This window comes from Cardiocondyla obscurior, linkage group LG01 (genome assembly GCF_019399895.1).
Source record: "Cardiocondyla obscurior isolate alpha-2009 linkage group LG01, Cobs3.1, whole genome shotgun sequence".
Taxonomy (NCBI): domain Eukaryota; kingdom Metazoa; phylum Arthropoda; class Insecta; order Hymenoptera; family Formicidae; genus Cardiocondyla; species Cardiocondyla obscurior.
In genome coordinates this window covers 6,855,446-6,876,439 of record NC_091864.1, presented here as the reverse complement: position 1 = coordinate 6,876,439, position 20,994 = coordinate 6,855,446, and the positions used below count along the sequence as shown (strand labels likewise).

General features: G+C 43.4%; 1 protein-coding gene across 2 annotated transcripts in view; it reads left to right on the top strand.

The window, feature by feature from the left end:
• Ssh (Protein phosphatase Slingshot) overlaps nt 1-20,994 on the top strand; it is a 64,812-nt gene that overhangs the window by 18,654 nt on the left and 25,164 nt on the right. For both annotated transcript variants that reach the window (XM_070658442.1, XM_070658450.1), the window contains one exon: nt 7,875-8,034. In XM_070658442.1, coding sequence (XP_070514543.1) covers nt 7,875-8,034 — 160 coding nt within the window. The remainder of the gene's footprint in view (nt 1-7,874; nt 8,035-20,994) is intronic.

Sequence of the window (20,994 nt, the reverse complement as noted above, 5' to 3'; positions counted from 1 at the left end):
CTCGCGATAGAGGATAATGTAGAACAGCTATCGACATCTTTGCTCAGAAACGCTTAACAGGCGTGAGTTGGACAAAAACAACGACACGTTGTTCACCTACAACAGCGAAACTACTCTTCGCCTTGCCGGCTTGCGCATAACTCATTGCGCTTTTAGTGAAATCACCCCGCTCTATCGCGTCATCTGCTTAGAACGTACTTTGTCATCTGGCGATTGTGCAACCTTCTCTCGGCACCGGAGATAATGTGCAACCGTGTCCAACCGATGGATAAAACTAGATAACATTTTCCATGAATCTTACTCGCACGTTTTTTCCCTTCTTTTTTTTGTTTTTTTTTTTTTAATTGCGCAAATTTATCGATATGTTCTAAAATTCTAGATGTAATCTAATGTAATCTGTTCAAATTTCAAGCTTGCATATTTTAGTATTAGTTCGTTTATATTGCTAAGCTAAGAAAAACTCGGAACGACTTTGGAATAAATCGAACGGTCGATATATTTCTCTATTGTTGGTGAAACGCGCGGCATTGATTTCTGTTCTTCATGCAGCGAAAACGCAGTTTATCTGACGTACGCACGTGTCGGCGATGCGCGTCACGCGAAAAGGGAACACGTCGGATGCGTTCAAGGTAATTCACGTTTTATCGTTAAACCGTGGCTAGGCACCGTGAAAGATGCGCAGAAAGTGCTATTCTCGCCCTTTCTTGACGACGTCAGCGAGGAGCTGCACAGTTTAAAAGTTTCCTCATCATTCCCGGTAACGCGATATTAACGCGCTGACGAAACATGCCATTGTTCGGCATTTACACGCGTACTAACATTTAAAGATAATATAAAATACGATGAAATATGGTAAAAGCACGAAATAATTATATTTAAATTTGTAGTCTTTTTATAGTATTACTTAGCATTCAACCATGGCGGTAGAAAATATTGAAAAAATAAAAGCAAAATCAATAAATTAAATATTTTTATGTGATAGATTTTTTATAACCCGTTATACGTGTCGTCCTAAACGCCTCTGCAATTTTATTCCGGGACAAGTCCTCTTCCCGTTTTGTGTCGCGCGCAGGTGTACACTTTGTTAATGCGAACGTGCACGTCATCTTGTCCGCGTGCTCGGGTCGGTTAATTAGAAAATCGTGACAGAGCGAGTGCGCCGTCTGTTGAAGAACTTTGCTGTCATTCGAGGCCTTATTTCACATCGATGGCGTTTAAAAATATATATATCGACGCACTCGAGGGAGGGCGAACGCGGCGGGATTCTTTTATTATTTTATAAGAATTTCCGATTATCTGAATTCGATTTTGTGAAATCGAAGAAAGCGCCGACGATGACGTATGAATTCGCGAGCGGGAGGAGAGGGTTAAAAATTGGAGAAAAATCCCGTAGGGTTCTCTCGACTTTTTGCCGCAATCAGTCTCGCGCAGCGTGAAATCAACACAGCGGGGTCATGTTCGCCGCCACTTTCCTTCGCGTTTATGACTTCATCTTTTCTCTTTTGCATATAGATATACTCTCGAACGTACTTTCCCACTCTCTGTCATCGTCTTTGTCTCACAGCCGCGTGTTGTCTACATTCATCGGGGAAATTAATGTAACATATTTATATCTTGCAACTGCAGCCAGCCAGCTCGGTCAAGTTTAGTATTTTCTCCTTACGGAAACCGATACGACTTTATTAAATTAATCGACGCGTAAATAAAATTGCGTGCGGGTGATGTGATCGTTTGTTAGCCGTTTTCTTAAAATAGCTTCGGTGTATCCGCCTATTTTATACATTTCGTAGTCGCGTTTATAGGCCTACATCGGGCTCGGGTTGGACAACAACTGTGTTGTACGGCCTCTTCCGTGTCGTTGATCATAATTTAAGTTCGCGTGAGTAACGCGATTTCGATGCGAAGATGGTCAAGATAGGGCAATCTTCTTTTTTCCTTCCCCTCACTTCCTCCCACATGATCCATCCATTCGTGTACTGAAACGCGAATATACTCGGTGTGCTGACAATCGCGCATGGTTTCTTAGTCATTGAACTGTTGAACAATTTAGATTAAAAAAAAAAAAAAATATAACAAAGGACTTTCGTTCCGTAATTTTTTAGGAAAACCCCATTTTTTAAAATACAGTTTTTTTATGACCTTCGACACGTGCGAATTTTTGTAACGTAGGTTTTTGATTATTTCGCTGCCACATGCTATTGTCTCAAAATTAGTTGTCGATTCTTTTTTACTGTATTATGTATTCGCATGTGTAACGGGTGGTACCGGTACGCGACACACTTCGATAGCTCGCAGCCGCGAATTGCATTCGGCCCGAAAGACCTCTTCGGCACGAAACACGCGCGAGTGACAATCGCAGATGCAATCTCGGCCGCACGCGAGGCCGCGACGATGGATCACGGTTTCGTTGAATGCACCGCCCGGAGAAATTCTACGGGGTGTATCGTCACGAAAATGTACCGTTTTGCATTCTGTGCAATTTCAGAAGTCCGTGGAGCACAACTCGCTCCCGCGAGCACCGCGTCTCCGACATTTCGTTCGGCCGTAATTTTATTTTGTTCGAATTTATTTTATGCGATGAACTTTATTAACAACGAATTACAGTTGCTTTTTGCAAACACCGGGCTGTCAAGTAATTATCTTTCATTTTAAAATGTGTTACGCAAAATATATATAGGCCCGCCGGTCGTTTATTAATTTATTAACTTCACTCGTTAACTTGTTAGCTCTGAAAGTTGATATTGCCAATCGCGGCGCATTAATTTCGTCAATTAGGACAAAGTTTTCGCAAGAGTACACCCCGTATGTGTGCTCGCACGCAAGGGATACATGCGTGTTCGCGATGACCGTACTTTATATCGAGTGACGTCACCGGTGGCCGGCTCCGCTGGTTCGCGAGATGGTACGGACAGATTTTGACTGCAGGTCACGTTTGCGCGGATTTTATGGACTTTTAACGGTGCCGACTGCTTGCAGCTCGAGTCATTTCTATCTGCATTGCCCTCCCCCTGTATTATTATTCCCTTAAAGATTAAACGTCCGGCGCCAGTCCAATTTGCGAGACGCGCGCTCTTGATTGCGATCTAGATATCTATAACAATCGGCGAGTTGAGCATCGTCATTGATCTATGCGAGATCACAGCGAGTTGATTTGAAAGCCAAAAACAACGTACTCATATTATTTCGTTCGAAATGCAGGTAAAAGAATTCAATGCGACGCAGTTTTAAGCTAATTATTATTATTATTTTTAGAAATTTAAGTAATTAAAAAGATAATTTAAATTCTTAGGTTTCTCTTTGAAATTTAAGTTCTATCTCGCCGAGTTATCTCTCAAGTTATTTAGAAAATAAAGCAAAAAAAAAGAAATAAAAATATAAAATAATCAAGACCAACGTTGCGCTGAATTCTTTAATGACTCCGTTCAGGATCTCATTCGCTTAGCTTTCTCCTGACGATTATCGATTAATGTGTTGCTATCAGTGCAAAGATCGATCGGCATTTGCATCAATGTACTTGAGCGAATACTTGGTTAATTATCCAGCATCTTATCCGGTGGACTCCAGCGATTCATATTTTTTAATTCGTATATTTTTAGAAAACATAACATTCCTTTTCGATTTTGCGTTATCTTTATATTACATACATTTATTGTTTCTATTTTCATCCATTTCTCGATAATATTTATTGATATCTGCCGATATCTGCTCGCTACAGATTAGAAGGTAGATTAATTTCTTTTATTTTTATTTCTCTTTCGGGCTGCGGTTATCTTTGAGTCGAGGCGGCGAGATCAAATTATCAGAGAATTTATCGCCGTGTGTCGGTTCCGGTTCGGCCGTTTTAACCGCATCAGCGTTTGTTATGTCATTGTTTTCGCGATGTATGATGCACGCGCAATAACGTCGCTGTCAGATGATATTATATTTTACGTTGCTCACGCCAGGAATACGGTACACGCCGCGAATCATGCACTGATAAGCGCGCCAGGCCGGGGCGATTTATCTCGCGTAAAGAAGGCCGGCCTTTCGATTTCTGCCGGTGTCCGTTGCACCGGGATCCCGAGCTCAGACTCCTGAGTTCCTCTAGAGTGTCGTCACGCGTAATGCCACCATTAACATAAACCTTATTAACATAAACGCTATTTACTTCGGCGTACGGTGCCCGCGTGCTATCGCGACTTTGATGAATCTCGTAAATCGCCGACGTTCATAATTCTACCCGACGTGTTCTCCGCACGTATAGTTGTGCAATGTGCTAGAAAATATGCGGTGAAAAATTAACGACGTGTCCGCCGCTTGAAGACGGAATACTGAAATTGTCGTACGGATCGGCGCGATTATGCAATTGTTGGGGAATTTTAATTGGAAGCGAGTACGTCGAAGGAATTATTTGTACCGACGAACGCGGCGACGGGAAGTTATTTTTGCCGTCTCTAAATAAAAGAACACGCGTGCAGGGAACGCTGGACCACATGACGACGCGAGGCGGTCGCAGGCACGCTCGATAAACGCCGAACAGAGGAGTGCGTGCTGCACGGGCGCGTGTCTCGCGATTTCCACGAATTTCTTTCGTGTTCTAATACAAATATATGTATATGTAATAAGGAGGGACGTATCTCTTTGCGCTAATAATATCGGCCAGTCGATATACAACTGGGATGCGAGTGTTCCGCTCCGGTGTGTGGCTGGTCCACAGAGATCCGCCCACGTATCGCTTCAGCTTAAATCTCGGAGAGATGATCTCAGTGTTTCACTGGATCTCTGTCTAATCGCACGCGCGAGCCGCATGAAGCGCTGAGCGATCGTCGAGTTCGAATCGTTCGCAGAAGAGTTATTCTTTTTTTTTTTTTTTTCCTATACAATTTAATCCCGCTTTAATCTCGGTACTCGGAATCATTCGGCGACGTGTCGACGATTGTAACGAACCTATTTAGAGGCGAGAATTATTTATATAGAAGATTCCCGGCCTTTTATCGAGCACCGTGACTTCGCGCGAATTTAAAGTCTCGCGACGTGGACGAGGTTGTATTCGGGGCGCAGCGAGAAATCCGGGTGATCGATCTCTGCAGTTATCGTCTTCTTTCGAGCGCGCCATTACGGAGAATCCTGAGGGGAACGCCCCTGCAGCATCCAACGCAGGGGTACCGGCCATATACCTGAACGACGGTTACGTCGACAGGTAAAGATCGTTTTGTTAGAGCGAAGACGGGTCCCCACCTCGAGATTAATTCTTTTCTCCGTCCTGCTACTTCCACGCAGATGCCTCGAGATGGTTTTATTTCGATTTACCATGGTAGCGTCAGCTGCCGCTGCAAATACCTCTGGTACACAGTCCATTGTCACTGATCGAGAGATTTGCTTTGCCGCTAGTTAAGAAAACTCGAAATTATCAATCCAACTGTTTCGGGGAAAATTTCTAGCTAACAATAAGCGAGTATAACACTGCGAAGTTAACTTTCCAGCTAATTATTATATTGCGATATTTGAATTCCGCGAATTCCGATTCCTTCTAATTTATCCTGGGATACGTTTGCAGTTTCAGTATTCTCGCTGATAAGTACGATTCTCGTAATATCCGCGGTGTGCATCATCGTGCCGTATGAAATTAGCGGGCACCGGCGTGCATTCGTGCAAGCGACGATACTTAAACGCTCGACCGACGCGCGCGCTTCGGTTTCCCCTTATTCCAGCTCGAGATCAGACGCGCCGGCGTTATTTGAGCAGGCCGTCGCAATTTATTTGGCCGATCATTCTCGTTAATTATGCAGTTATGCGCCGCTGACCGAGCGAAGCCCGCGCGTCTATCGTAAACGATTCGCAGCCTTGGGGTTCTTTAACGGCGACCGGGACGAAATTCCGTGCTAGCCGGCGGGCCCGACTGTAAAAACTTGCTGTAAAATGCATTGTAAACTACGTTTACGACGTAACGTGTCTTCGCGATGAGTCCGTTTAACGTTCTGCGAATTGCTCGTTTGCTTAATAACATATGTATGTTATAAGCGCAATCGCGACGCGGAGTGCATAAGACGAGATTGCGCGGCGCAAAACTCCTCTCGTAATTAAGATCGGTTGCGATAATTGACCGGCAGTGAGTTAAACGCGAGCTCGCGCGGTAGTTCTTGATGATTAAATTGACAACTGTATGAAGAGAGATAAGTACTGCGAGCTATTATTATAAAATCATTAGAAAGTTATGAGTCGCGTAGCGATCGTTTTTTTTACAAATTAAAATGATGACTCTTGAAATTTATGGCAGTCTTAAAGTTTTTTTTTTTAACGTCGAGAGAGCTTCCACAGCGATGTAATCGTTGATTGCAATTAGATCGAACGTCACAGAGCCCGTCACTTAAAATCTTTCTTAAAGAAAATTATTTTCCATCGGCAGCGATCGAGAGATTGTCGAGCGACGATTACCAAAAGTTCGCGCACACGTGGTTAAAATGTGCTTACGTTAAATTTTGGATAAACGTATATCGCGCGCGGAAACAATAATAGTGATAAAAATTAATCGAAATAATAACAATCAACCTGACGTTTACTTTCGCGGCACGAAGTGAGCGAGCGTTTAGTTTCCGTCAATTCCACGCCATTTGGTATACCTCGATAATTTAATTTATATGTAGGCTGTGCGAGACTATCGAATTTACTAATAACCAGAAGGCCAGTCCGATCGGCTTTACAAGGAATATTAAGAGAACGTCGAGTGAGATTGACTTGGCCCAATTTGTTAATAAACTCGTGCACGTAATTGAACCGCGTCACGGTAAGATAATCCGGCCGTGTGAAAGTATCGTGGCTCTCGATAACATAATTAGAGAAGCGCCAAGTATCGATCCACCGATTTCGACGATGATAAACTTTCGGTCCAGTCTCTCGACGTAATCTTGCTCGTTCATCACTGTCGCTTTTCATAATTATCATTATTATTTTATTTAAATAACTCATTTCCTTCCACTTGCATTACTTATAACTTTGTAGAGAAGAAAGCGCGATTTTTGCTCGGCGCTGTACGTCTCGAGATAAGTAAGGACAATGGAATCAGTTATGAAATGTAACTTTAATATAAAGTTACGCGTGTGATTACGAGAACAATTATTCGCACGTTGTATAAATATCGTAGCGTTAACCGATTTAGGTATACGTCGCTTACGTATTCCATGGTAAAATCTCGGTGGAGAAACCTCCCATTGTCCCGCGCACGCTGCCGGAAGTTCACGCATTCTAAATGGCATATGCGTCGTCTGGCCAGTGGTCATTATCATATGAAAATGTGTGACGGTTTACTTACCATGAGAAAATGGCACCGTCGGCGTAATCGCGACGCACGCACGCAACGCACGCACGCACACAGGCGCGTGATTCAGACGCGGGCTTGGCGGAAATTCTGCGCGTGGAAAGACGCTCGTTTCATTGCACCGAGACACACCGCGGCGGAACAATCGTCGGCGATAATGACGAAGCCCGGCGCAAATATAATGAAGCGTTCGAGCGACGTTAATTTACGGGCGAAACATGTGAAATAACGCTCGCGGAAGAAAAGAGTGCGTCGACCTTTCGTGCATTATCTCTATGCGTGCGTATACGCCAGATTCGATTTGTAGATTAGACGCGTTCTCATGGGGCAATCTTGTCTGGTCGACGCGCACCGTAAATGCGTTTCCCTCCAGACGGTGCCGCGTTAATATTTCTGATTGTGTTCCGAGCAAGCGTCCAATTAAACTAATTGATAACGATATCGGTTAACGTGATTGCCGGTGGCGCAGAAAAATTGAAACTCGAATGCGATTTTATTTTGCGATTATTTTATTAGCGGTTTATTAAAATATTAATTGTTTTCTTGTAAAATATAAATGGTTTTCTTTTTTTTTTTTCAGTCTGAGCGAATGTTACTTCGCGGGCAAGGGCGCAGCTCTGGTTTTACCGCCGAACGAAAGGGCTCGCCCCTCGAGGCGAGTCTCAGCGGCAGGATGCGATATCCAGCAACACTTACAGTCTATGTTCTACCTGCTGAGGCCCGAGGAGACGCTGAAGATGGTGAGTACAAAAGATTTTCAGTATTTTTATTCAAAGAGATTGCATGTAATTTCTCGGCCGTGAATTTATAAAACTTTTCGCGCCGCGGCTATATCGATCTGTCCCCTTAAAATAGCTTAGGAATTGTCGAATGTATCCTGCAAATATATCTCACGCGTATCCCTCGCGCGACGTCGAAGAGTTTTTATAAACTCGCCGTATCGAGGAGAAGTGCCACGTTTGAATCGCGTCGCACAAAGCGCGCGGCTGTTACGCGGACACTAAAAATATTTCCGATTCCGAGAGCTGGCAATTGCGAATTGGCAACGATCTCGATGCTCAGCTCAGGCAGAACGGAGTATCTCGTCACGGGGTTTCCACGTTCGTGCCGTTACCACCTTCCGCGCGATTTACGGCTCGGGATAATTTCGCGCGCGTGTTTCGGCGCGCTTTCCTTGAGACGAGCCGCGGTGTCCCCAATTATGCGCCTTCGCGAAATTGGCAGCTCTCGCCATCGCTCGCCTCCACCCCCTCTGCCGCTTGCTCGATTCGAGAATTCTCGAATTACAGCGGAGCTTTGCCATTCCGGCTATCGTAGAACCGCGGAACTTTGTTGAGATCGTGTAAACAAGCGGGGCATACTCTATACCTATCGTCGTGCAGGCTTGAACGGCCGAGGAAGTCGGCAAACGCTATTATCTCGAAACGTGCTCCGACATAATACGTGATTTCACAACTCGATCTTTTCTGTATTTTTTTTATATTTTTTTTTTATATTGCGCTTCAATATGCAGTTTGTATAATCGAGAGAATGATATTAAATTATTGAAGTCATAAAGTATTAAATTACTTTATATCTCGAGAAACCGCGGAATTCTTGAAATAACAACGTACTTTTACTTTTTATTGATGATGTGTGAAGCGTGGACTTATACACTACTCAATTAACGCTCGCGAGATTAATTAACGCGCCTCATCTTCGCACGTTTGACAATTAGCGACTCGCGGAACTTCTTTTCCCCCTCGAGACGAAGGGGCTTTAATTTCTTTCGCGGGCAGCGCGGAAGCGATTCTGCCGTTATTCTTCTCCATATGAGGAAGTTCCGCGTAGCCTGTAATATTTCCGTTGGGAGGGAGATTCTTAAGTAATACATCCACCGCGGCTCGGAACAATGCGTTCTCACGTCAAGTGCGCTCTCGAGACTCGCGGGCTTTCCATGTTTAACAAAACTATTCGAAGATCATACGCGCCGTGACGATTCGTGCCGGATATTAGAAAATTACGGGCGTTTCCGCAAGCGGATTCAATTTCCAGCCGGACCGATAAGAGATAAAGAAAAGAAGTTGGTGCGATCTCGAAAGTGCGCACCGCGCTGTCTACCGCGCGATCGCGACCCAGAATTTTCCACGTGGGATCGAGTCGACGATGTCGAGACTGTCAGCGAAGTGGGCTAAGTGCGACCCACATGCGCGGGTCGTCGTCGTCGTCGTCGTAACAGCGAAGGCGACGCATTTGAGGTCGCGGCCGATGAGCAACGAGCGCTTCCGGTCGGTGCGCGAATAAGGGAAAGGCGATCGCGGGTTTTGTCGACGGTACAATCGAATCGATAATCGCAGCTAGGAAAGACACGGTCCATTTCTCGATGAATAAATCCGAGGAGTTAATCGCTCCCTTTTTTTTTCTTTTTTCTTTCTCTCGAGTCTCACACAAACTGCTTATTTCTGAGTGTCTGATTTCTTCTTCATTTATTGATTCTTATGAAATCCGCGTAATGCTTGTTTTAAATTGCTCCACGTAATCTCCACATTTAATTTCTCTGCGTGTAAAACGAAATCTTTCGCCGAGCACTCTTACCGATCACTCGAGATACGAGCACGCGAGGAACATGATTCATCTGGCATGATCATTCAATTTGGGCGAAAGTAGAGAATGATGAACGCTTCTTTCATCGCTCGGCTTGCATGACTGTGTAGTTTACAGGCGGCATTGTTTACGCGAGTGGCTTTTACTCCGCGAGTCAATTCGGCACGATAAGCCGTCAAAAGTGAGCAGCCAACGGTGAATTAGCCTTTACCTTTGACCGCGAGCTCGCGCTCCGAATCCGGGACAAACAGCTAGAGCTCTAGAAAAAGTAAGTCGCGCTAGAAGAGATCCCTGACCCGGTTTGGAAAGACTTCAGTTCGTTCTTCTTTCGCGTAAATAAAAAGAGGAAGGCGTAACGTGTCGCCAGTCTTCCTCGTGCGACTCGATGTTTTCGACGGGCTAGGTCAAGGGCGAGTTGACTCTTCCGCTGGCATTTTAATCGGCGGAAAATCGAAACTAGGACGTTAATTCTCGTTGAAGACGATTAGGAATTTTGTTCCCCAGTTGTCAGGCAGATTCGAGATAAATCAGCGGACATGAGATAACGCGCTAATGTCGAGCTTCTTTCTTCGGTAAATGATTTCGCAAATGGTCAGTTAGGCGGGACACACGGCTCGCGTCGCGGAAATAACGCGCGTCGCTGTCGTTCATTTGGCTCCGCGTCTTCTGGTAAAATTCGAAAGGGCGCATTCGCGAGAGGGAACGTCGGAGATCTCTCGTGGCGCTGGGCAAGACCGATGAGAAACTGGTCCCTACAAGGACAACGAGGTAAGGGGGCCGCGCGATTCGCTACAGGTTGTTTCGCCGACTTCTTTTCAGCCGGGCCCCGTTACTTTTTACACCCGTGCACGAACTTACTTGCCCGGGCAACTCTTACACGGAGAGTGTCAGTGACCCGCCCGACTGTTACCCGACGGGTCATTTCCGGCGTTTTATTCGTGGCCACTTATTTTTATTTTTTTTTTCCTTTTTTTTTCTTCTTTTTATTCGAGCTCGATCGAATCGATAATAATTCGCGATTGCGCGAAGGAAGTCGCGATACCTACACGTTTCACGTTAAGCGCGCGAAGAAGACCGGCCAGTAATTTATGGCATGGAACGTCGTTCCTACGCGTTATGGAAAATTATAGCGGCTATTTGTTTCAGAAGTGGAGTGGCTCGCGTACAAATCTCATCTTTGCACGGCGACCGTTTAATCTTCCCTTTACCAATTCACGTTTCCGAGAATCTCTTTCATTTCTCAATAGACAGCGCTATCGCGATAAATTACCGTCTCCCACGCGTCCGCTGCTTTTCCGGGGTTCCGTAAGGTCAGACCATGCGATAAAGCTGTGCGGACGTCGATAGGACGTCGCTGGCCGATCGTCTCTCGATTCACCGATAACATCGGGACTTTCACAAAATGTACAATTGTATTTTGCGTACCGATTCGCTCGTAAAAATGTAATTTTGCTTACAACGATCGGTGTTATTTCGAGATAAACACGTATTCTCCTCGCGAAAGTAATACGTAGTACCGAATTGATGTAGGCGTTTATACGATAAAGAGATGTGTTAATATGTTATAATCGTGAAAGAAAACGGCAAGTCTCGTTGTTTACTGTATTCCCGTGACCATATATCGAGGTGATCTTAACGCGACAAGGCGAATGTTAGTTTTACGATTAGTAGTCGAGGATGCGAGACAAAGTCCAGACAATTTTTGGCAAAAAATAATTATTATTTATTTGAATGTACAAAAATATAAAATTATAAACACCCGGTGCGAGTTTTTCTATCTTAAGAAGTTGGTGCATTACGCATTAATTAGCTTGTAAGAATGAGAGAAAAAAAAAAAAAAACTTAAGATAGGAGACTAGAACAAACAGATTTTTTTTTAATTTAGTTAAAAAAACATCTTTTGGATTGGTTTTCTTTTGGAAAATCAAATTAAAATTATATTGAAAAATAGCGCGCGCATGGTTTGTTCTGTTATAATTAAAAATCCTTGTTATTAAATATTAATTTATATCCGCGGTGATATTTTAAGGAGAAAACGTGGTTTTTGCTTACGCAGTGACACGTGCGAGCGTTAATTATAATTATTGCGCGGCCTGGAGAAGAGAGAAAGGGTAATTTGCTGAAAGTTCCTTAATTAGGCCGCGGACTCGACGTACTCGTGCCGCGGCAGTCGCGAAAGGATTAACAGGAAGATAACTTGCGCTTTTTTTTTCCCCCGAGACGAGTCGAATGTCGTGATTTATTTGGCGTTCCACGTCGCTGCTGGTTGTCACGGGCCGGTGCGCAGTACGCGGTTTTCCGAGAGCGAACTGCCAGCCGTTCTTTTTCGGCGGTAATCTTCCTTCTCTCGAGACCGGCGTGTCCGATCACCGCGAAATTTACTGCAAAGTCAAGTCTCGCCGCAACGATTCAATCACGAAAAGACTTCGCTCCTGAAAATCCGGCCCTATCGTATTTTTCGTAAATCTTTGAAAATCTCCGCGGACGGCCGATGGTCTCTTCTTGCATTCGTAAATTATTATCGAGGGATTTGCCGCGAATTATTTTCTTCCTGGCGCCGCGGAAGTCTGTAGTCCGATAATAATTTCAAGTTCCTTGTTTAATGTGAAAAGTAAGATTTATTGGTAACTTTGACGAGATCGATTATACACCGTTAAGCTGGAGTGTAAATAAACGCCGCACGGCTACTTCCGGGATTGTCTCGTGAATAGCGTTGCGATTTGTCATGGCGCGAATGGTCGCACTAGCTGTATTTTACACCCTATTCAGAAAATTTTTACCGATATAGCGACGTCGCGATGATCGCCGCGCGGACACTTTTTCAGTCGGCACGACGCTAAGATGCCATTTTTATTAGGTACAAAAGAAATTTTTTTTTTATTTATCTGCATGTGCAGAATTACGAAGAAAATTTTGTAGATAGAAAATTATTCGCGGATCAGATTTAAAGTATTGATTAATGAAAATAAAATATAGTAAAGTAAAAAGCACTTAGTTGATCGACGGGTAAGGCAAGCTCGATCGACAGTCTTGGTGAACTTGGATAAAACTGGAAGCGTCGGGAAAGTCAGCTCGGTTTTAGGCTGCCGAGACAAATTACGTATCTCGGCGCTATCCTCGGGTTAAGGGGTTAAAAGGCGGCACGAGAGAGCATGTAAACTGCGCGCCGTGCTTATCGCGTGCGTTTCACAAGTGTCACAATTGTCTCGGGTAGCTCATTGCGCGACTGGTCACGACATACTTTCATCACGGCCGCGGCGAGGCTCCTGTCGATCTGACGCACGTGGCACCCAAGTAAGACGGAGCGGCGATAGGGCAAGATGGAAATCGCGGTTCCGGCATTCTGCGAAATTACTCCGTTTCGCCATTGAGCCACATAATAGATTTTGCGAACGGTCGCGCTCATTGCTGCGCCGCGGAGTTGTGCAATCTCGGGCGATTATCGAGCCACCACCCCGTTATTAGAAAGTGCCTTAACGGTTCTGCCGCGTACGTCGCAGCTAATTTCGCGCTATCGCGGTGAAAATTTATATCGATGGGACAGGATATGGGGGGGAAGAAAAAAATTAAAAAATGCGATTCGGGCCGGAATCAGCGGCGAGGAGAGCCATTGACTCTTGTATTACAAGTGAAAGTATCGATCTTACGACCTCGTCAGTTTCTGCGCAAAAGTTCGTAAATAGAGTGATTAGAATCAAGAAATTTATTTCATTCCAGCTTACCGAAAAGATTAAAAGTATTTATTGTCTTGCCGGAACGTAACTCTTTCAAATTTCTGGCGCTTCGATTAATTTAATAATTCTTTTAACTTTGCTTAGGTTTTTTAGAGATAAGTAAATATTTGAGCGTCTCGCCACATAGCTTTTAAGTTAAATGAATTTAAATTCAAGTCTTTATTTTAAATTAAAATTTCTATCGCGGCATTTAATATTAATTACGTAATGAGAATTACGAGTCGCGGCCACTGTAAAGGATCGATTTATTGCGGCGAATCGATCGAGCCCCTTAATTCGTGCTATGAGATTGCGTAAATATTGCGTCACGATATATCAATCGAAAATGAAACAGTAGTGCGCCATGCGGGACTTGCCAAGTCTCTTTTTCGCTGACAAAAAGTGCGGGACACTTCAACCGCATCATGACGCTTGCATAATACGGTGCGGTGTCAAAACATGTGCACGTTGCACATTTTTCTTTTCTTTTCTTTTTTTATTTTTTCTTTTTATGATATAATCGTAGCGTAAAAAGCGATCGAGATTACGCGAGCGAATTCGGCGACGAGTTCGGCAAAAAGAATCGTATAAAAATGTTACATCGAGGAAAGAAATCTGCGGTAATTCTGAAAAATAATTATCACATTAAAATATATTATTTAAAAAAATCTCGTAACGTAATGATTATTTAATGATTCTTTTTTTTTTTTGGTTTGTACTTGAATATTTGAAGAGGTTAGATTGCGGTAAAAAAATTTGCTTAGATATAAAAGTATTATATCGCTGGTTAGTTCAGCAGTTTATTGCTTAAAATGTAGTCTTTTATTAGACATTTACGACCGTATATTTCCTATAATTAATGTGAGTTGTCACAAGCTACGATTAACATCAGGAGGAAGGAAAAATGCGTAGAGAAAAATATGCACGAGCAATATTCTTATATGAAATTAAAATAAAATTTAAAATCTCATATAATTGGAATAATGTTTAATAATAGAATGATAGCCGTGATACGCGTATTCGTTATAATTTTACAAATGATTTTATCAAGACATACGATACATTTTCAAATTAATATTAACGCACGCACGTGTACACCCGAGACAACACAGCTTCGCGTATTTTTTTTTTTTTCCCTCAGTTGGAACAAGGATAGAATTTCATTATCACGTTACGCACTGCTCTTTTTGCTTGATCGTGCGAGGCGTAAATAATGATCCTAATTTCGACGAGAACGCGCGAAGGCTGACAGGAAAGTAGCGTCGTGTCGCAGCTCCGCTTCGTCTGGCAAAGCTGTAATTGAGCGCGAAAGCGGTATCTCGAACTGAAAATAAGGACTAGAGCTGTCAATAATCGCGGGATTTTTTTCCTTCTTTCTTTTTTTTTCAACATTGCTATTTCGTATTCATTGCCTGCTCTCGCGCGCGTTCCTTATCTAGATAATCTATGTAATAAGCGCGATCTAGTTGTATCGCAGGTGTGAAAAATGACGTTAGATCTCGTTCCCTGGAACTACCGTGCACGCGTAACGACGTTGTGTAACGAATAAATGGCACGAGTTAGCACGATTAGCGCGGAGGACTATCTCAATGGCGCAGATATCGCCGGGTGAATTGTCGTGACAAATTAATTATGTACGCGCGTATTTTATCGTCGCAATAAAAGTGCCCCGAGTCGACAGTTAGTAAGCCTAAATCGCGTCGATATCAAACAACACAGGATATAAGCGGTCTTAGGATTATTTTTCTATTTGCGGCTTTTCGGAAAATAGCCGAAACCACGTTTGAGTTTCTCTATTTAAAAAATAATTGCGGAGATTTCATTATTACTCGACTGTCGCTGCTTTACCGCAACGTCGATTTTCTCTTTTGGCTCGCATTCGTGCCGCGGCATTAAATGTCAGATTTAATTTTTATTATATTTTATAACAACGCGAGTTTTATTATTTTTGTACGCTAACTACGTACCGCTGAATCGCCGGCAAAGGAATGCGGGAGACGTGATAACAAAGTCACGCAAGGCCGGCCGATTGCCCGAATTTGTTTTGTGTATAATGTAATATCATCCGTACGCAGGTTAACCACTTTTGTTGAGTCGAATTTATACACGGAATATTATGTAGAGTATCGCCTTTAATGTATTACGAATCTCTGGTATCTTAAAATTCACCGTTCGAAAAATTAAAGTGTTATAGTGGTCCGTAGGTAGCACTCCATGACGTCGATTGCCGCAATTAGGTTTAGCGCGACTACGGCGCGGAAAAACAACGGGGGCAGATTTAAAAAAAGACGTCAATCTCGTCTCATTGTTCGAGAACTTGTTCAGCGGTCGCGCAACCTGCAATTTGGCAAATTAACGAACCATAGGTCGCTCTTGGAAACTTATGAAAATGGTTCTGCTTCTCGGAAAGCGCTTTCACTAAGGCTGTCAACTGAGCCGCCTTTGATTGTCACTTTACTCTCACTTTTCGAGTATTAAATTGCAGCAAATTGGAATTAGAAGCGAACGTATAAAAGAAATACAAAGAAATAAGAGATGCCAGCTTGTACGTTAATCTTTTTTTTTTTATTATTTTTAATTAAATGTCCGAGAAATTTACGCTGAATTAAAAAATGTTTACTTTTCTTCACGTATGTGATAACGCATTCGAGAAGTAAATCAATTTCGAGAGATTCTTCCTCGCGAAATCTTTTCCAAGCTGGAATATAAATTCATCGACGTCGTCGGTATCGTAAACCTGCTAATCGAAGACTGTTCTTTATCCCGGCGTTTGGAAACGCGAACGGACGTCTGCGGTAAACCAATGACGCAGATCCAAGCTCGCGTTGCTGCCGCAAGTAATTGTATCGCCATGGGAAAGTTTCCGCTCTCGCCGAGTTTGGAGATTCTCTACTCTCGATTCTTTTTTTTTTTCCTCTTTCTCTATCCCCTTTAAAATTTTTCATTAACGCCGACAGGGTTTCTTAAATTGTTCAAAGGCGATTGTTTCTGGACCAATTGCGCGTAAAACATTACACCGACGATACGGCAGATGTTAAGAGAGAGACTCGTAAATGGATAATCACTACCGGGAGGTCCGAGATAAATTGAATTTCGCGATGGACAGTTGCAAGGCCGACGGGGTCGATTATCGCATTGTTAAGTGTATTATTCTGATAACTGTGCACGTGGTGTCAACTGTCGCACATATACCCTGATCTCTCTCGACGTCAATAATGAAATTATATTTTACGATATACGAACAGAAATTTTTTAATAGAAAATTATTTCCTTAAGATAAACTAGTACAAAAAAAAATTCGAGTCTTTTAACAGCGCGTTTCAATTATATTTTTCTTATAATTATAAATTAGTTCCTGCGTGCGTATTTAGCTACGTTAACCGGAACAGGAAAATCCCAGTAGAAATCGACGTTTTACGTCACTCGCCATCGAACGTGGCGCGATTCGCGAGTTAATCGCTCTGCTTGTGTTTTTTTTTAAAAGTCTATTTACAACGCTGATCTGGTTTTCGTACTTTCCGAACTACAAGAACACAACACCCTTCCGGTTTATACACATCTGTCGGTAATAAATAAAGCAGTGCTTTTTTTTAACGTACTAGAAGGAACGCGAGACGCGCGCTCGAGGCTGTCGCGATCGATCAGGTGATTTCGATCTCGATTTTTATTTCTGCTTACGCGCGCGCGGATAACGAGACGATTTTCCTCACAATGGCCTCGAAAACGAATCAGCGTCGGTAGTTTGGTCCAGGAACCAACCGGGAAGACCGTATTTGGTCGCCTGGTAGCGGCGCGGCAACTCGTTGAGTCATCATCGCTTGTCATAAACGCCGCCGCTGCATTCGACATGTCTCTTCATAATGCTTCGTCCAAAGGGCTACGACCGATCGATAAAGCCGCGTACCAGAACGCACGCATGCACGCACAAAAAGGAATGGAACGTTGCCCAGGCCGTTTACTGTCTACGCAAAGCCACCGCAGAACCTCCTCAAGGCCGTCCGGATGCTGAGGAGGTTCTGTTGAGAACTCATCGCCTCCAAATGATAGATTTGATTCTAAAGAAAAGAGTCTTCGTTAAATTTGCGGAGTTTAATTAATTTTATTGTTTTTTATTTTAAATAATATGTGTATTTTTTTTAATGTTATTTAATTTAATTTTTTTTTATTTTATTTCTAATTGCAACACCGAGCTTTTACAAATTTTTACGAAGCCATGCTGCGTGGGTTTTCATGGCTTCTCCTCGTTTTCTTACGATCAAATCTGCTTTCCGATCTTTTATCTTATTCCAACGTTTCATTAAGGTTGAATTATTATCGCCGCGGTCGAGAGGAGGAACCCGATGAGAAAATTGTTGTCTCTCGCGTCTCGCTTGCGATTCGCTTTCGTTCGCGGATACGGCCGGTGCAGTATTTTACTCCGCTGCCTACACACGCGAGCATTCGCGAGTCAGCACGGCTGATCGAGACACGATCGCGAAACACTTTCACGGTGGTGGCCTTTCGCGATGCCTCTCGTGGGATCATCGTGGCTCGTGGAATCGTTTAGATATCAGCTGCGACCGAGCGATTTAATTTTTCACGTCAACGAACGTCGATGTCGAAATGCGTTTCACAGCTAAGATGTATTTATCTCGAGCGGTCCGAAAAAAAAGTAGAGACGCAAAATTAAAGCTGCAAGAAACGGCATATTTTTAGCTGCCGCTTCACGCCGTTCGAACGTCAAGCGGCTGCATTTTTGTAATATATTTAATGTCGTCTGAAAAGAGGCCGCCTTGGCAAACTTGAATCTCGCGAGTCTCCGCCCTCTTCAAGGTCGCTGACGCGAAAAATGTGCAAGAAAGATCATTTTTTTCGTGGCCCTTTTCTCGATGAACAGATTGTGCGCCGGGAGAGACGGTCGTCTGGCGATGCTATCGTCTCTCGTTAACTACGAGTTATGCCTGAAGCTGATCCGACTCTTCCTCTCGTACGCTGTAATCCCTCTTTGGGATCCTTTTTAACTTTCGATAGCGGTTATCTCGTGCAGGCGTCGCGGCGAGAAACTTCTGAGAAATTAAACGGCTGGCTCCCCGAGATGGAACACGCAGCCATCGACGCAGACTGTAATTTCGGCGCCGCGTGACCTAAATAAAATCACACGTGATGTCGAGACGCTTCTTTCTTTAGTTAGGATTATCTACTCTCAGTTGCTTCAATTTGCATTAGTTCTTGGTTTTAAATTATTTACTGAATTATCTAAATCGTATAATTTAACGATATTTTACGATTTACGGTTTATAGTTAATGATTAAAAAAAAAAAGAAAAAAAAGTACGTCGCGACGGTTTATAAAATTTACAGGGTTTACAGCGCGCTGCAGACTCGTGTATTCGTCTGAATTAGATATCTTCACGGTTCCGAATCCGCGAAAGGTGGTTGGCCGAAGCGAGAGCGTTGCAACACGCTTAAGATAACCAATGTAAATTTAATCGTTATTCGATTTCCAACCTCGTCCTTTCCATGGCGATTCAACGGCTCGAAACACGACTCTAAGTCTAATGGAATACCCTGAGAGGCTCTCGCAATCTTGTATCGCGGATCGATGTTGACACGTGTTCGATATATCTTCTGGCGTACTTGTGCACATCGACGTGCAACATATATTTTCTCTTTTATCTTAATTTTGCCTTCGCGAGAATTTCGCAAATACTTCCCGAAAGTACGAGCCAATTAGAGAACTCTCAAGTAATTTTATTTAATTTTCGCAACCTCTTTTTTTTTTTTTTTTTTTAATGCTCGGTGTACGCGGCAACTGCGAGCTGAATTAAATCCTGTTTAATTGCACCCTCCCGGCCGGCTTGATATCCGACTTCTTTGCACCATCGAATGCATTACACGTGATTGATGGACGGAGTCCGTTACTCGCTCTGTGTGGCTGATCATTCGCCCGTCGTAACAACCGACTTGAATGCGCGGAAAGAAATAGCAGACAAGCCATTTGCGAAATTGTGATGCGGCTTCAGACTTACGATTAATTAAAAGCCACGCTTCGCACAATCATTTATAATCAGTATATTTATATGAGAGGATCGTATTAATTTCTTACTCAATTACGAAATTAGATAGGTTTGTGATACGATCACGAACGTGGAAAAATATAGATTCAAGTCGCGTACGCCAGGTGAACTTTAATTACGGTGTAAAGTAAATTTGTAAAAGCGGGATGTATAACGATGGGTAAATCAAATTGCGTTACATATAAACCGATTGCGGCAACACTTAATGACGCTCTCGCAAGCCGAGGAATTTTCGCCGGTGAAAATTTCTTCCCGTAAATATAATTTGCAACAAGTGCCTTCGGTCGCGCAAGAATAACGTTTTAATTTAATTCATTCTGTCGCTCGCCTCCGGCGAGTATCACAATTACGGAAGGAGCGCGTGGCGTCTCGTAAAGTCTGTAGATCACCTAATTATCTATTCATTGAGGTTAACGACGTGTAATTGCAGGCCGAGAATACAAGTATCCGCATGTTACGCCACTGTCGGCACTTGGACCTAAAATCCATTTCGAATTATTTCGCAATCTCTTATCAATCGCGATTTCGCGATAATAATTAAAGTGTGATTTTCTTACGACGCACAATTTACCAGTGACAAAAGCCAAAGTCACTTCGAGCCTGGCGGACAAAACGCCAGGCTGGCAAACGACGCAAAACCCATTTTCTAATTCTAATTACCACCGTAATAAAAGAATCGTAATTAGCGTTTATCGGAAAGCCGACTGTATCGACAACTTTCTGCCTTTCCCTTTTTATTCCGCCGTGACTTTCGCCGTTTCTTCGCCGTCTTTCTCGCGATTTCGTGTCTCCGTTCGTAGGGAACGTCTCGCGCACGGATGAGCGGATCGCGTAATCGCGACGTTATTAATCGCGATCGGGAAGCCGTTCCGCTCGGTGGAATCCGATGGTGGAACGAGCGAGACGGTTCGGCGGCAAATCGTGACTGATATCTGTCGCATGCTCTGAAAGGCCATTTCCGCCGGTGCGAATCGAAACGGGAACTCATTCGTAGCGCTGCCGATTGAACCCTTATAAATCGATCGACGGAAAATCTTTCGCAATTGTTTTAACGCCGGATACTTTTATTACGCTCGTGATATTCGCACGATATTCAAAATGGTCTTAAACCAGAAAATGGAATGCAGAAACCGAATGGAAAGTATGTTAGCGGAATTATTCAGAATTTATAAGCCAGTCATTCATTCTCGACCGGGAGAGTAAAAGGATGGATATCTCCCGAAGTATTTTCTTCTTTCCGCTCCAAATCTGCTTCAGGAAAACACACTTCGCTCGTTCTCTCAAGTATTGATATATGAAACTTAATTAGCCTCCGCGCTCGTCGTTTATTAAAATGCCCGCGAGTGCGT